The sequence below is a fragment of the Ornithorhynchus anatinus genome, chromosome X5 (genome assembly GCF_004115215.2).
Source record: "Ornithorhynchus anatinus isolate Pmale09 chromosome X5, mOrnAna1.pri.v4, whole genome shotgun sequence".
Lineage (NCBI taxonomy): Eukaryota > Metazoa > Chordata > Mammalia > Monotremata > Ornithorhynchidae > Ornithorhynchus > Ornithorhynchus anatinus.
The window spans coordinates 49,949,313-49,965,579 of NC_041753.1; the positions used below are offsets into that span (position 1 = coordinate 49,949,313).

The 16,267-nt window shown below is 41.3% G+C and overlaps 1 protein-coding gene across 42 annotated transcripts in view; it reads left to right on the plus strand.

The window, feature by feature from the left end:
• Positions 1-16,267, plus strand: part of PTPRD (protein tyrosine phosphatase receptor type D) — a 1,860,044-nt gene that overhangs the window by 1,707,977 nt on the left and 135,800 nt on the right. For 21 of the 42 annotated variants that reach the window (XM_029056273.2, XM_029056261.2, XM_029056268.2 and 18 more), the window contains 3 exons: positions 9,980-10,567; positions 11,005-11,105; positions 12,068-12,327. In XM_029056273.2, coding sequence (XP_028912106.1) covers positions 9,980-10,567; positions 11,005-11,105; positions 12,068-12,327 — 949 coding nt within the window. The remainder of the gene's footprint in view (positions 1-9,979; positions 10,568-11,004; positions 11,106-12,067; positions 12,328-16,267) is intronic. The other 21 variants (XM_029056283.2, XM_029056285.2, XM_007655615.4 and 18 more) reach the window with 3 other exon arrangements.

The window sequence follows — 16,267 nt, forward strand, 5'->3', positions numbered from 1 at the left end:
ATTGGCCACTAATGGGAAAGGAATATGTCTACCAACTCTGTTATGTTGTATTTTCCCAAGTGCTTACCACAGTGCTCTGCACACAGTAAGTGTTAAATAAATATGATTGATGTATTGATTTTAGTTTCTGACTTCCCAGCTAGATTGTAAACTCCTTGAGGACAGGATCAAGTCCACTGATTCTGTTGTACTTATCTAAGGACTTAGTCCAGTGATTCATTCATTCAGTCATATTGATTTTGTGCCTACTGTGTGCAGAACAATATACTAAGCGCTTGGGAAGTACAATTCAGCAACAAATAGAGACAATCCCTGCCCACAACAGGCTCACAGTCTAAAAGGTAATAATAATAATAATGTTGGTATTTGTTAAGCGCTTACTATGTGCCGAGCACTGTTCTAAGCGCTGGGGTAGACATAGGGGAATCAGGTTGCCCCACGTGGGGCTCACAGTCTTAATCCCCATTTTACAGATGAGGGAACTGAGGCGCAGAGAAGTGAAGTGACTTGCCCACAGTCACACAGCCGACAAGTGGCAGAGCTGGGATTCGAACTCATGAGCCCTGACTCCAAAGCCCGTGCTCTTTCCACTGAGCCACGGAGACAGACATCAAAACAACTAAACAGGCATCAGTAGCATCATTATAAATAGAATTTTAGATATGTACATGTCATTTATAAAAATAAATAGAATTATAAATATGTACATATACACATAAGTGCTGTGGGGTGGGAAGGAGGTAGAGCAAAGGGAGCAAGTCAGGGCAGTGGGGAGGGGAGGGGAGCAGGAGCAGAGGAAAAAGGGGGCTCAGTCTGGGAAGGATTCCTGGAGGAGATGAGCTTTCAGTAGTCATTGATTCATTCATAGCTATGGATAGGGGCATTTACAACTAATTGTGGTGTTTGTGAAGTGCTGATTATGTGCCAAGTGCTGTTCTAAGCATTGGGATAGATCCAAGGTAGTCAGGTGGGGCACAATCCCTGTCCCACATGGTGTTCACAGTCTTAATCCCTATTTTACAGATGAGGTAACTGAGTCTCAGAGAAGTGAAGTGACTTACCCAAGGTCACACAGCAGACAAGTGGCAGGGTTGGTATTAGAACCCAAGTCCTTCTGACTCCCAGGCCCATGTTCTATCCAGTAGGCCATGCTGCTTTGGTCACAATTCAAAACTCTTGAGCTGGAAAACAAAAGTCTATGGTTGTAGAATCAGGTTACTTTTGTCATGAGGCTGTTTCCTTTTGTACGTTTATTGTTTAGCCAAGATTTTATCCCAATTGACAGTTGATTGGTAGCCTAGACCCCTCCCTCTTCTGCTGACATAAGCTGCTTCAACTCTGGGTTACTAGGATTGGCTTGAAGTACATTGGTCCAAAAACATTGATTTTTGTCTGTATGGCACAATCTTCACTAGTGTTAGACGGGCCCGTTATGACAGATTGTCCCTGCGGAGATTTGTACTAAAACCTTTTGTACAATGCCACTTGCCTTTTGCAGTGTTGAGAGAGACTAGAAAAATTTTGTTGCTCTATTTAGTGCTTTGAATGGAAATCAGTGTGCTAGTGAAAGCTGGAGCATGGAGATATGACGTGAGAATTTGAGCACTAGGGAGGAAATGAAAGATATAGGGAAACTATTTCCTTTTCCCTTAAGAAATCCCTTTCTTTTGAAAACCAGCAGGTCATACCCCCACAAAAAAACAAAGCATAAAAATGACAATAAAAATGAAATACTTATTTAGCCTGAAACCACATCCTGGTAATTTACTGTTTTATTATGTGTAATATTTTAAAGCACCATATATAGAGAGAAGAATAATGGTTTTTCTCTTATGGATGTGAGCTTCTAATATCCTCAGTTATCAGGGTATTTAGTTACAGCTGCCATTGTGAACCATGGACTTGGGATTGGGATTTCTTTTCATTGCAAAATGTATCTGTAGGATATTTTGGTAATTTATTTTCCTGGCCGAAGCTGACAGGAGTGCAGTAAAGCAGCAGCGAGGAGGGGATTCTTCCACTCTCTCCCTTATTCTCCATTTGAAACCTATGTATATCTGCTTCAAGCAGAGTATCAGTCCTTGAGCAGCGGCTATCTTACTGCTATGGACTCTCTTCCCTTTTCTTGCAGCTCTTTTGCATGGCAAAAGTACAGTCATTCTAAGGATAGAATACCTGGAAGTATGTAGCCCCTAAACCACTCCTGATCACACCTTCTGTTAGCATGTTATGCCATCAGGAGAGTTTGCATGAAGAAGTGTGGGTCAGTAATAACTTTACCAAGTGTCCCAACAATGACAGGAAAACTTTACTTCCACATAGACATCATTCTGCAAAGCGTTTGCCTATAAAGCACTGGAGGTAGAACTGACAATTTTCTATTGAAAAAGATGTGCCTTTAACCTTTTAACACTGGAGAACTAAATTCTTCCTTAAGTAACTCATGTGCAACTTTAATAAAATGCTAATAAAATGTTTCCTTATGATTATACCCTAAATACTTTTAAAATAGCTGTACTTAAATCATACACAAGATATCAGTTGGAGCCACATCTCTCAACCTTATTCTTCCATGAAAAAGCTGTCTAAAGTGTCCATAGGAACTCCAATACAGATTTATGCATAAGATTCCTTGTGTTCATTGGTGTTCAGTGCAAGAATAGATCGATCAGTAGTAATTGTCCATCACCTACCTTTCTTGGAGCATGGTACTAGGTGCTTGGAGCAGAGAACTGAAAAAAAAAAAGACATGGTCCCAACCTTCAAAAAGCTTCCAATTTAATGGAATGTTACAGGATATCATGTGTGCTACAGGCGACTCAATGCCATTTGAGGGGGGTGGACAGAGATGTAGTAGGAGTTTTGTAATCCATCGGTATGTCCACTCCTGCTCCGCATCACTCACAAACCTATTTAACGTGTCTCAAGCTGCCATTCAGAGTGTAATTATTCTTCTGAAATATTCTTGAGACCTTTAGGCAAGAAAATCAGGTGGAGGAATTTTAAGTCTTTCATAACCTGGAATTAAGTACTGGGAGGTGACTTTAGCCATAAGAGTGATTCAACATTATGAGAGATTTTAGTTTGTTTAACAGCTTTATCTGGCAGTTGAAATGGGTGTAAAATAATTTAGCAGCACATAAGAGTCTACAGTCATTTTTATTAGAAACACAGTCCCTTTCGAATACTTTGTCCTTCTTTAATTATTTTCTTTGTTGTCGTTTAGGTTTTGTTTTTTTCCTAGTGTGTTATTCCCTTTATAGTACACACATTCTGTCTACTTCCCCCATCCTTCACCCATCGCTCCTAGGTTTTGGTTGACCCGTACACACTTCCTTTCCAAGAGCCTTTAGTTGACTGTTCTTCAAGTGTTTCTCAAGCTATTACTAATATTACTATTACTATTATTATTTTGTTAAGTTTTTACTATTATTATTATTGTTGTGGTATTTGTTAAACATTTATTTGTGCCAAGCACAATGCTATGGGCTGAGGTAGATCCAAGATTATCTGGTTGGACATATTCCCTGGCCCACATGGATCTTACAGTCTAAGGGAGATAGAGAAGAGTTATTTCATCCCCATTTTACAGCCAAGGAAACTGAGACACAGAGAAGTAATTTGCCCAAGGTCACAGTGTGGCAGACCTAGGATTAGAACCCAGGTCCTTTGAGTCCCAAGCCCATGATCTTTTCATCTGACCATACTTCTTCTCAACTTGATGTAGTTATCTCTTTTCCCTAACAAGCATCCTTTTTCATTCATTCATTCAATGGTATTTATGGTGTGCTTACTGTGTGCAGAGAGAGCACTTAGAAGAGCACAATAGAACAGAGTTGATAACACATTCCCTCCCCACAAGAAGGACTATCCCCTAAATTGTTCAGGGCCCTTAATTGGTACTTTCAACCCCACCTTGGTTTCATGTTTAAGGTAGTCGTATATCTGTGAAGGGTAGAGTGTGAATAGACAGGAATTAGAAGACATAGGAGTGGGAAAAGCAGAAGAACGCCCCTAGCAGAGTGAAGTTAGATATATATTTGACTGAAATCGGCAGTCACAGACATGTGCAATGACTGTCTTCAATTCTTCCCAGCCTTGCTTCAAAGCTGTCAGGTCTTGTCAGAAACTTGGGATGAATAAGTCTGGAAGGCTGGCTACCAAAAGGCCATGTGTCAGAGTGAAACAATGGCTTTATTCCTGCCTGACTACTTGTTTCTTTTTGCTGTTCCCCCTTTTAGACTGTGAGCCCGTTGTTGGGCAGGGATTGTCTCTATCTGTTGCCGAATTGTACATTCCAAGCTCTTAGTACAGTGCTCTGCACACAGTAAACACTCAATAAATACAATTGAATGAATGAACTGGAAACTCACTTGACTATTGATCTGTGAAAGAGGCATACATGGTATCTTTATCAATAAATAGTATTTATTGAGTGCTCACTGTGTGCAGAGCCCTGCACTAAGTGCTTGGGAGAATACAATTAGAGTGAAGAGACATGCCCCCTGTCCTCAAGGACCTTTCAATCTTGAGAATTGAGAACTGTTGCCCTAGTGCCGTCAGTGTATTTTCCAGTTTCTCTTTATATTTGCTGTTTTTTTCCTATATTAGTGTGAAGGGATTTCCATAGGTATTTTAGTAGCAACTACAACAAGATCACTACAACAAGATGTGTGTCAGATGCAAGTATTGGTTGAGCATGTTCCAATCTACTTGGTTTCTCATTTGTGTTTCTGCTGATTTCAGTGATGGTGTCTTTTCAATATTTTGAAGATCAGTTCTGTCATGAAATATATAGTTTAAACCTGGTCAGGTGACTACCTCTCCATCATTGATGTAATGGGACCAAATTTATCTTAGAAGGCGTGGAGTCTGTGTGACTAACTACTTTTTCCAACTTTAAGTTAGTCTGTAAATAGCAATAAATTACTTTTTATATACGTCCCCCGTTCTTGCTTATCCCGCCATTGACCCCTGGGCCACATCCTCCCGCAGTCCTGGAATGCCCTCCCTCCTCACCTTTGCCAAACTAATTCTCTTCCCCTCTTCAAAACCCTACTTAAAGCTCACCTCCTCCAAGAGGCCTTCCCAGACTGAGCTCCCCTTTTCCCTCTACTCCCTCTACCGCCCTCCTTCACCTCTCCGCAGCTAAACCCTCTTTTCCCCCCATTTCCCTCTGCTCCTCCCTCTCTCCCTTCCCATCCCCTCAGCACTGTACTCATCCACTCAACTGTATATATTTTCATTACCCTATTTATTTTGTTAATGAAATGTACATCGCCTTGATTCTATTTATTTGCTATTGTTTTAATGAGATGTTCATCCCCTTGATTCTATTTATTGCTATTGTTCTTGTCTGTCCGTCTCCCCCGATTAGACTGTAAGCCCGTCAAAGGGCAGGGACTGTCTCTATCTGTTACCGATTTGTACATTCCAAGCGCTTAGTACAGTACTCTGCACAAAGTAAGCACTCAATAAATACTATTGAATGAATGAATTTCTCCAGTTTTTTGTTGGGTTTTTTTTGGCTTGCATTACGCTCTGCTTCTTTCTTTCAAAGGAGGAAGCTTCTTAAATTCTCAAGTTAGTCCTTGTATTGTATGTGTTAGTCCTTCATGGGCCAGCTTCTGACTGTTGGTGAGGAATTTCTTCCATTTTCATTTTGTGACCCCCAACACCTTGGCTTAATTTGCCTCTTGGCCCCTTCATATTCTTCTTGACAGCCAAGGCATTATAATGAAGTTGTCTGTCATTTTTAATGGATTTCTCCAGATTAATGGGTGAAATTTTAACTTAATCATGCCTTTTCATTGAGGTTGTCTGCCATAAATGACCTTATCAAGGGCTACAGTTCCTACCAATTCAGCCTCTCAGGCCGTTGAGATGCATCATTAGCCTGAGATGCATCATGAGGGAAGCTGTGTGGTCTAGTGGAAAGAGCAGGAGCCTGAAAGACAGAGAATCTGGGTTCTATTATTGCTCTGCCACTTGCCTGTTGTGTGATCTTGGGCAAGTCATTTAACTTTGGGGCTCAGTTCCCTCATCTGCAGAAGGGGGATGAAATAACTGTTCTCCCTCCTACTTACTCTGTGAGCCCCATGTGGGACCTGATTATCCTGTATGTACCCCAGCACATAGTATAGTGCATGTAGTAAGTGCTTAACAGAAACCACGATTATTATTAATTTTATTCATAAGTGTAGTGGAGCCTGAAAGTCAGAAGGTCATGGGTTCTCATCCCAGCTCTGCCACTTGTCTCCTATGTGGCCTTGGGCAAGTCACTTCATTTCTCTGTGCCCAAGGTACCTCATCAGAAAAATGGGGATTTGGATTGTGAGTTCCAAGCGGGACAGGGACTGTGTCCAACCCAATTTGCTTGTATCTACCCCAGCGTTTGGAACAGTGACTGGCACATATTAAGGGTTTAACAAATACCGCAATTATCATTAAACACTAGAGCCCTATTTGAAGTTGGGCCTGGGCAGAACAAGTATGTACAGAGGAGTCAATTCTCTCCTTTCCTTGCTCCTTGGAAAGACTCGAAGTCTTGGACCCCAGGTCACATAATAATCATTCAGTGGCATTTTTTAAGCGCTTTCTGTGTGCAGAGCACTATGCTAAGTGCTTGGAAGAGTACAGTACAACAGAGTTGGTAGACACATTCCCTTCCTATAATGAGCTTACAGTTTAGTGGGGGAATGAGCTTACCGTTTAGTGGGGAGACAGACATTCATAGAAATAAATATGAATTGAATAAATTATGGGTATGTACACAATGCCTCGTTATTAGTCTCATCCCAGTACAGTCAGTAAATGTACTGGAGATATTTTCCATCCCAAAGTAATGAATACTACCTCAGAGATGAGTTATTGTTGTTTTCCTAAGACCGAGAGCAAGAGGAAGAGAGGGTTGGGAATGATCACGTAGCTGGCTGCGGCAAGGGATCCTTCCTAGTTTTGAAGCAGCACCGTTCATGCATCTGTGTGTCAATACCATCCCCACAAACTAGTCTAACTGGATTGGAATTTTGCCAGGCCTGAAAGAGATGTACAGTTTAGAAAGAAACCTCAGCATGGACAGGAGCAATCACTAGACTTCTATAATACAGTCCCGAGAGCCTCACCTAAGGCAGGAAAAGTCAATGGCCACACAAAGAAACGTGTGAGCAGGACTCACCCAGCTGTGGAAAATGCAAAAGTCATCAGCAAAGTTGTGATGATTACATTCTATGATTGAACTCCTGTTGCTTCTGATAGGTCCCCAGATCATTCTTCACAGTCTCTTTCTTTTCTACTGAGCTACTGAGTTGTCAGTCTAAAGAAAACTCAAAAAGTACATTGGTTCAATGTCTATGACCAATGTGGCCTTACTTTTTTGTTGTTGTTGTTGTTGTTTTAATGGCATTTGTTAAATGTTACGTGACAGGCACTGTACTAGTGTGCTGGGGTAGGTACAAGTTAATCAGGTTGGACAGAGTTCCTGTCCCACATAGGGCTCACAGTCATAATTCCCATTTTACAAATGAGGTAACTGAGGCACAGAGAAGTGAAGTGACTTCTCTTAGGTCACACAGCAGACAAGGGTCAGATTAGAGCACAGGTCCTCTGACTCCCAGGCCCATGATCTTTCTACTATGCTGCATTGCTTCTATTTTCTTTTCCAGGCTTGAAAATCAAGGATCTTTCCTTCCAGAATACATGGATGAAATTATGTTTGTGTAAATAGACTGTAAACTCCTTATGGGCAGGGAATGTGTCCCCTAATTCTGTTGTATTGTAATCTACCAAGAGCTCAATATTCATTAATTAATTAATTCATTCTTTCAATCGTATTTATTGAGCGCTTACTATGTGCAGAGCACTGTACTAAGAGCTTGGAAAGTACAAGTCAGCAACAAAGAGAGACAATCGCTGCCCACAATGGGCTCACAGTCTAGAAGCACAGTACAGTGCTCTGCACACAGTAAGCACTTGACAAGTGCCACTGATTGATTGATTGATGTACATATTGATTGTGTACTTATTCAAGTGTGTATATACCCTTGAACACACCAACACATCCTCAAGTATACATAAACCCATACACCCATACAGACTAGCTTTGTCCATCTTTTCTATCCTGCTGGAGAAATAGTAGTAATTCTTACCTCCTTTATAGGTACTACCAATCAAGATTTTTTAAATGGACTTAAATGTGAGGCCTGTCACCAGAGTAAAAGCAATTTATGACATAAATATTTTAGTGACAGCTTCCAGCAGTTTCTCCTCTAGGAATCGGAAGGAGTTATTATTCTATTTCTGCCGACTCTTCTCTTCTTGCTTATGCTCCATTGGCTTCAATGATAGTTATAATACAATGAAAAATGTGGTCTACAATAAGCATCCACAGTCTTTTCTCTGCTCTGTAACTGATTTGTATGCAATAGAAAAGGCTTAATCAAATAGATACTTTCCTTCCCCCTAAATTGATAAGGAAAATGTCTACAAAATTTGATAAATAGCCTTTAAAAATGTTGAAAAATCTTCAAATATGGGCAATAATAATCAAATAATTAAAGGTTATGTAATTTGTAAGGGATTCTAATTTGAATGATTGCTTGCAGCACAGGAATGAAGACACATCATCTCATTTCAAAGTATAAAACAAAAAGTACAGATCCATAACTGAACAATTTCAGAGGAAGAAAAAGTCTTACCAGATCATTGGATTTGCTTTCTTGCTAGGATTGGATCTAGGGCCTAAAGTAGACGATAAAAGATGCAGGAGAAGTTAGAATGTTGCCTTCCAGTTCTCTTAATTGTGAACTAATTTAAGTGCCATCCCTTGAATTATTTTTCAGTGCATTTTATTCATGCATTCAATAATTTTTTCCTGCTGCTAGCCCCTTTTGTCCTTTTTGTTCCCATCATATTTGTCTTTGCCTATTTCCTTTCAGAACCCTCTTTGCCATTTCCTTTATTCATGTAACTATTTCACTGATAGTACATTTCCAGACATTGACCTGCCCTGTGAATTCCACTGTGCCATTACCAAGTAGGACATTCAAATCTGCATAATTCATTCAGGTTTCAAGGAAATGAGATCGTATGCCTAAAATGGAGAGATGACTTAAGTGTTTTTCCACTGGTGAAGAAAAATAGTTGTTGGTAACTGAGAGCTCTATGTATTAGTCTAAATCAACGTTGGGCAATTATTTTGGCCAGAGGTCCATTTACTCATTTGAGGCCTCATTTGGAGCATTTACTCAATCGCCGGTCAGGGTGAGAGCTGCGGCAGAGGATGGGAGTGAGATTTTCAACTACGGAAAGGCAGTGACTTCTGCCCAAGAGTGATACCCACCTGCTTCCCAGTCAGGCACAGATAGGGTTGGTCACCCCTCATATGCTCTTCCTGATCTCAGAGTCACAGCAAACCAGGAGGCTTGCGAGCAGCAACCCCACTGGTTCAGAGTCAGGCAGGAGCTGCTATAGGTGGAAGCCTTAGGCTTGGTGCCAAACTGGATCTGGCCCGTGGACCATATTAAATTTCGTGGCAGGTGGTGTTTTTCCCACCTCTGGTCTAAGAGGCAATATTTTCACTCAGACTCAAATACCCAATTCCCCTGGACAATATCTCTTTTTGGAAGGTGAAAATTGGCGTTTTCACTTCTGTAGTGCTGTTTGAACACTGCCTGTCAAAAGCTGCATCTCGTTAGCTTCCTAACTTGTAGCCACAATATTTTCAGGTTTTCCTTTCAAACCCAGAAACAGTCAAATGAAAAACCTCCCCAAACTAACTTAGAATCAACCACCTTAGACCATTCTGCAAGTCCAACAGATCGGTGGTGACTATAGCAACCTGTAGAACAGCTCTTATAGAAACACGATGCAGAAAAATAGTAAACTTAGCTACATTCCTGTCTGACAGGCAGCTGAAATACTGAAATGTAGATGCCTATTCTTGTCAGCCTCCTTATCTTGTAATAATGTTGTCCTACAGTTCCAGGGAAACCGCGGCTTGTGATTAGCCACACACAGATGAACACGGCACTGATTCAGTGGCACCCTCCCATTGACACATTTGGCCCCCTTCAGGGCTACCGCCTCAAATTTGGCCGCAAGGACGTGGATCTGCTCACCACGCTTGAATTCTCCGAGAAAGAAGACCACTTTACAGCTACAGACATCCACAAAGGGGCATCCTACATCTTCAAGCTCTCAGCTAAAAACAAAGTGGGCTTTGGCGAGGAGATGGTAAAAGAGATTTCTGTTCCAGAAGAGGTACCCAATGGATTCCCTCAAAACCTCCAGTCAGAAGGCACCACTTCTACATCGGTCCAGTTATCCTGGCAGCCACCCGTTCTGGCAGAGAGAAACGGCATTATCACCAAATACACTCTGCTCTTTAGGGATATCAACCTCCCACATCACCCAGTGGAGCAGTCCATTGTTCCCGCTGACACCACTGTGACACTCACTGGCTTAAAACCAGATACCACATATGATGTAAAAGTACGTGCTCACACAAGCAAAGGGCCCGGGCCATATAGTCCAAGTGTCCAGATCAGGACACTACCTGTGGATCAAGGTAGGATTTGTCTGCTTACGGCCTTCCCCTTTAAAGGAATGTCGATCTTTGGATAGCAGTGTTTTGAAGCTGTAAATAAAACTGACCGGCCCATTGATATTAATAGGTTCAACAAGAACAAAAGGTAAAGTACATACATCTTAATATGTTTTGGAGACCTTAGATTTCAGTTATTCCATGCCAAGCAGGTCTGGCTGACAACTGCACAATATCTGCAGGTAAGGAAAGCACAATGAATATGACCGAAATGGTAAGAGAGGAAAGATCTTTGTAAAAATGGGGCAATAAAATGAATGACTTAAGCAGGTAGGAGAATTGCACTTCACTTTTCTTTGGCACACTGGAAGCCCATAGCTTAAGCCCATGATTAGTGGTAGAAATGGGCCCGGTTGTGACTTTTAAGATGTGGTTTAAATACACTGTGTTTCCTTTTCCAGCAGTGTTTGCAAAAAATTTTCATGTGAAAGCAGTAATGAAGACCTCGGTATTGCTGTCTTGGGAGATTCCAGAGAATTACAATTCTGCAATGCCTTTCAAAGTAAGTTGTTTTCCTAATTTGTAAAACATCAAGGATAAAATTGGGGGTAGAGTTCATCTGGTTAAGTTGTTTACTAAGCATGTGGACTGTTTTGGTTCTGCTGTATTTAAACGGTACGCTAATCAGCAATATCGACTGAAGCAGTTGAGTTCACCCCTTTGGCAATGTCAACTTTCCACCTTAGAATTAATGTGATGGCAGCTTTCCAGATTTAGAAGTCTTGTAAACTCTTCCATACAGGTTCCATTTTTTTACACCTATTTTTACATGTACATTTTAAGCCTATGCTGTGTTGGGCTGGTTTGGACTAAATGGATGAAAAGGTCCTCAGATCTTCTTTTGGTGTTTCAGGTCACGCTTCCTAAACCTATATTCTGGCCTTTGATCCCTCTCTTAAGAAAGCAGTCCACCTAGTTTCTAGGCATCTGTAATGCAGTGAGTGATTGGGAAGTGGTTCAGGTCACTGATTTGCCTGTAATTCTTTCTGCATCATTTGAGTCCTCCTTGGCCACCTCTGTAAAAAAAAAAAAAAAACACATAATGGTCAGGAGAGAGTACTGTTTCATGAAGCAAAAGCTGGGGGAACATTTGGGAGAGTGAAGAACCCTTTAAGGGCAGGTATATCATGGAAGCCTATAGAAAAGTGGTGATGTAGACAGAACGCTGACAACCAGGAGCATATTGATGTGAATGCCACAACTTAACTCACACTGAAAAAGGCCCACATTCACTGCAGCATTCACTCTCCTGGTGTCGGTTTAATTTTAAGGCATGCTTTAGAAAGGTGATTTAGGAAGAAGGAAGCCCATAAAAGAATGATGGATTCCATAGGGCACTGAACTCTCCCTTAAAAGCCCAGCCAGATTCATTTATGTTTTCAAAAAGCCACAGAACAGCATTTTGGAAAAAATCTTTTTTATCCAATGCTGACCTGACGTCCTTGAATGGGTGTATCTATCTAGATCCTTTATGATGATGGAAAAATGGTGGTTGAGGCGGACGGCCGGGCCACACAGAAGTTGATCATCAACCTGAAGCCGGAGACATCTTATTCCTTTGTGCTGACAAATCGTGGGAACAGTGCTGGTGGTCTTCAGCACAGGGTGACGGCCAAAACAGCCCCAGATGTCCTACGCACTAAGCCAGCTTTCATTGGCAAGACCAACCTAGATGGGATGATAACTGTGCAGTTACCAGAAGTACCAGCAGACGAGAATATCAAGTGAGTCTGATGATAGCAGAATGTCTGAGATTGGGCGACTCAGTAGAGGTCTCGATCTTTTCTGGACATAATTGAACCTAGGACACAAAGTACCCATGCCATGTAAATTGAGCCTGAAAGGTCTGAGGAGCCTGTCTCTACCACTCTCCTGCCAGATTTTCATTGCAGTTTGGAGCACTGAGGGAAATCTCAAACGTGGCACATCAGAGCTATTGTGCTGAAAAAATTATAATGGAAAGATCCATCCTGCTGTTGATCAAAGCACATGTTTCATTTGGAGAATGGCATGGAATTTGACCGGGGTAAAGACAGCCAAGAGAATCACAGCTGAGTCAATGTTTTTGGAGGGAAATCGTGAGTGAGCTAATGCAAAGAGTCATAATCTACAGCAGCCCATTGCTACAGACCTCAGAGAAATAGTTTTCCCAAAGGGTTAAAGGTACTTCCAGCTCTGCTAGGTAGAAGTCTTCATTTTCTTTTCTTTTCTCACACAACTAGAAGTGACTCTCAGAAGCAAATAGTTTTTTTTGGTACCAACTGGTCAATGAAAGGGTGCAATTGACCTGAATGGCTAGGTGTAAATCCCAAGTTGTTTCAAAAATGGTCCCTCTTTTCTCCCAATCACCTGTAAGCCATGCTAATCGCTGCCAGGATGAGAGAGGATGTTTACATAGGTACTACAGAATTTACTTTTAATTAACAAATGAAGTAGGAAAGAATAGGTTTCAACAACCAAGCAATAAACTCTTGTTGTTTAGCTTTAACTGTTTTTTTTTCCCTGAGATATTTGGGAAAGGCTTCAGCAAATGTATCAGTGGTTACTTACCAGGGAAGGAGCATGGCTCAGTGGAAGAAGCCTGGACTTTGGAGTCAGATGTCATGGGTTCAAATCCTGACTCTGCCACTTGTCAGCTGTGTGACTGTGGGCAAGTCACTTAACTTCTCTGTGCCTCAGTTACCTCATCTGGAAAATGGGGATTAACTGTGAGCCTCACGTGGGACAACCTGATTACCCTCTATCTACCCCAGTGCTTAGAACAGTGTTCTTCACATAGTAAGCACTTAACAAATACAAATATTATTATTACTTAAAATGCTCAGGAAGAAGGTCATGTGCTGGCTTGACCAAGAGAGGTAGCACTAGAGGGCTGATGATACATTGCTAGCAGGGATCAGAGAAGTGACAGTGTAAAGAGTTGTCAAAAAAAACAAAAAAACCCAAAAACCATGAACCATAGTGCAGTCATAATTGTCACTGTTGTGGATGCAGTAATCCTTGGTGGTCTTTAAGGCCCTCTAGAGCAGTGTGAAAGAAATGGTGAAGAAAGTGATCCAGTCATTCGATATTTATTGCAGAGGTGATTGGGATTCCCTGAGTAAAATGCTTTTTCTTCTATAGTATGTGTAAAGAACCTTTGTCCTTTTCATTAGAGACCAGAGGATTCAGAGCAAAGCAGGCAAGCAATGGGTGGTGTTGAAGAAAGGGAAATAATAAAAGACTAAATATGAAGGCAAGTTTAAACCGAGAAAAGAGTAGCTCAAATCAGATTGCACTACAATAAAGTCAGTCGATCAATCAGTAGTAGCAGAGTGCTGTAGGAAGTTCTTCAGAGAGTAAAATATAACAAAGTTGGTAGTCACATACATTAAAATAAATTATGGACATGTATATAAGTACATACACTGAGACTGAGGGTGGGGTGAATATCAAGTACTTAAAGGGTACAGATACAAATGAATAGGGATGCAGAAGGGAGAGGAAGTAAGGGAAATGAAGACTTAGGGAAGGCCTCTTGGAGGAAATGTGATTTTAGTAAGTCTTTGAAGGTGGGCAGAGTGGGGGTCTGCCTAATATGAAGTGGGAGAGAATTCCAGGCCAGAAAAAGGATGTGAGAAAGGGGTTGTCAGTGAGATGGCCAAGAGTAAGGTACAGTGAGTAGAGTGATGTTGTAAGAGCAAAGCACGTGGCTGGGTTGTAGTGGGAAATCAGCAAGGTAAGATGGGACAGAATGAGCTGATTGAGTGCTTTAAAGCCAATGGTAAGGAGTTTTTGTTTGATGTGGAGGTAGCTGGGCAAACATTGAGGGTTTTTGAGGTGTGGGGAGATGTGAACTGATCTTATTTTAGAAAAAATATCTAGGCATCATAGTGAAGTAAGGACTGGAGTGGGGAGAGACAGGAGGCAGGGAGGTAGGTCAGCAAGGAGGTTGATGCAGAAGTAGTAGTTAAGGCAGTGTATGATAAGCACTTCGACCAGCATAGTAGCAGTTTGAATGGAGGTTAAAGGGTGGATTTTAGTGATAAGCTGTGAAGGTAAAACAGATTTGGTAACAAACTGAGAATGCGGGTTGAAGGAGAGGGATGAGTTGAGAATAATGTCAAGGTTACAGACTTGTGAGATTGGGAGGATGATGTTGTTGTCTACAGTGATGGGAAAGTCATGGGGAGGACAGGGTTTGGGTGGGAAGATGTGTTCTGATTTGGACATGTTAAGTTTGAGGTGTGGGTGGGACATGCAAGTAGAAATGTATAATAATAATATAATTATATTAACTATGGTAATAATAGTCATGATAATGGTAATAATAATAATAATAAATGGTACTTGTTACATCCTTACTAAGTTCATTCATTCATTCAATTGTATTTATTGAGTGCTTACTTTGTGCAGAGCACTGTACTAAGTGCTTGGAATGTACAATTTGGCAACAGATGGAGACAATCCCTGCCCAACAACGAGCTCACAGTCTACAAGGGGGAGACAGACAGCAAAACAAAACAAGTTGCACTGAGGTAGATGCAGCTTAATCAGGTTGGACACAATCCCTGTCCCACGTGGGGCTCCCAGTCTAAGTAGGAGAAAGTAGGATTTAATTCCCACTTTACCCACTTTACAGTTGAGGGAACTGAGGCACGGAGAAGTTAGGTGACTTACTCAAAGTCACACAGCAGACATGTGGCAGAGTTAGGATTAGACCCCAGGGCTTCTTTCCACTAAGCCACCCTGTGCTGAAGAAAAGAGGAAATGGAAGACTGCAGAGAAGGATAGAGGTCATAGAACGATAGATAGGGAAGCAGCATGGTCTTGTAGAAAGAGCAAGGGTCTGGGAGTCAGAGGATGTGGATTCTAATCCCAGTTTTGCCACTTTTTTGCTGTGTGACCCTTGGCCAGTTCATTTAACTTCTCTGTGCCTCCGTTACCTTATTTGTAAAATGGGAATTAAAACTGCGAGCCTGATGTGGAACTGGGACCGTGTCCAACCTGAGGATTTTGTATCTACCCCAGTGCTTAGTATAGTGTCTGGCACACAGTAAGCACTTAACAAATATCATTAAAGAAAAAAAAAGTCAAGCAGAAAGATACAGTGGAAACCATACATTATTGGAAAGCACTTAGGGATTTGAAAAATAGTGAGTCATGAAAAAAAACCATAAAACAAAAAGAGTTTGGATGGAAAGGATAGTGAAGGTCATTGGGACACTAACTTCATATGCTGTCAGTAAATCAATCATATTTATTGAGCACTTACTGTGTACAGAGCAATGTATGAAACACTTGGGAGAGAACACTATAACAATAAAATAGAGTTGGTAGACATATTCCATGCCCACAGTGAGCTTACAGTCTTGCCAAAGAGCACTCTACCCCCTTCTAAACTATAGCTAATTTAGATTCCCAGGATTTGTGAAAGGAAAACTGTTTGATATGGGAAGAACAGCATTACAAGAAATTCTGTGGCATGTCATGACACTGGCAATAAGCAAATTTAGAAGGTGACAGAGGATAACATCTTTCTTTCAATATTTGATAATGGACAGAAGTAAATACTGCAAGAGAGATGTTCACACCCTAAGCAGAATTGATGTGAAAGTTACAGATTTTGGCCAGTGAGCATTTCTTTAGGTGAGCATTTCCTGCAGATGGCCCAGGAAATGTAAA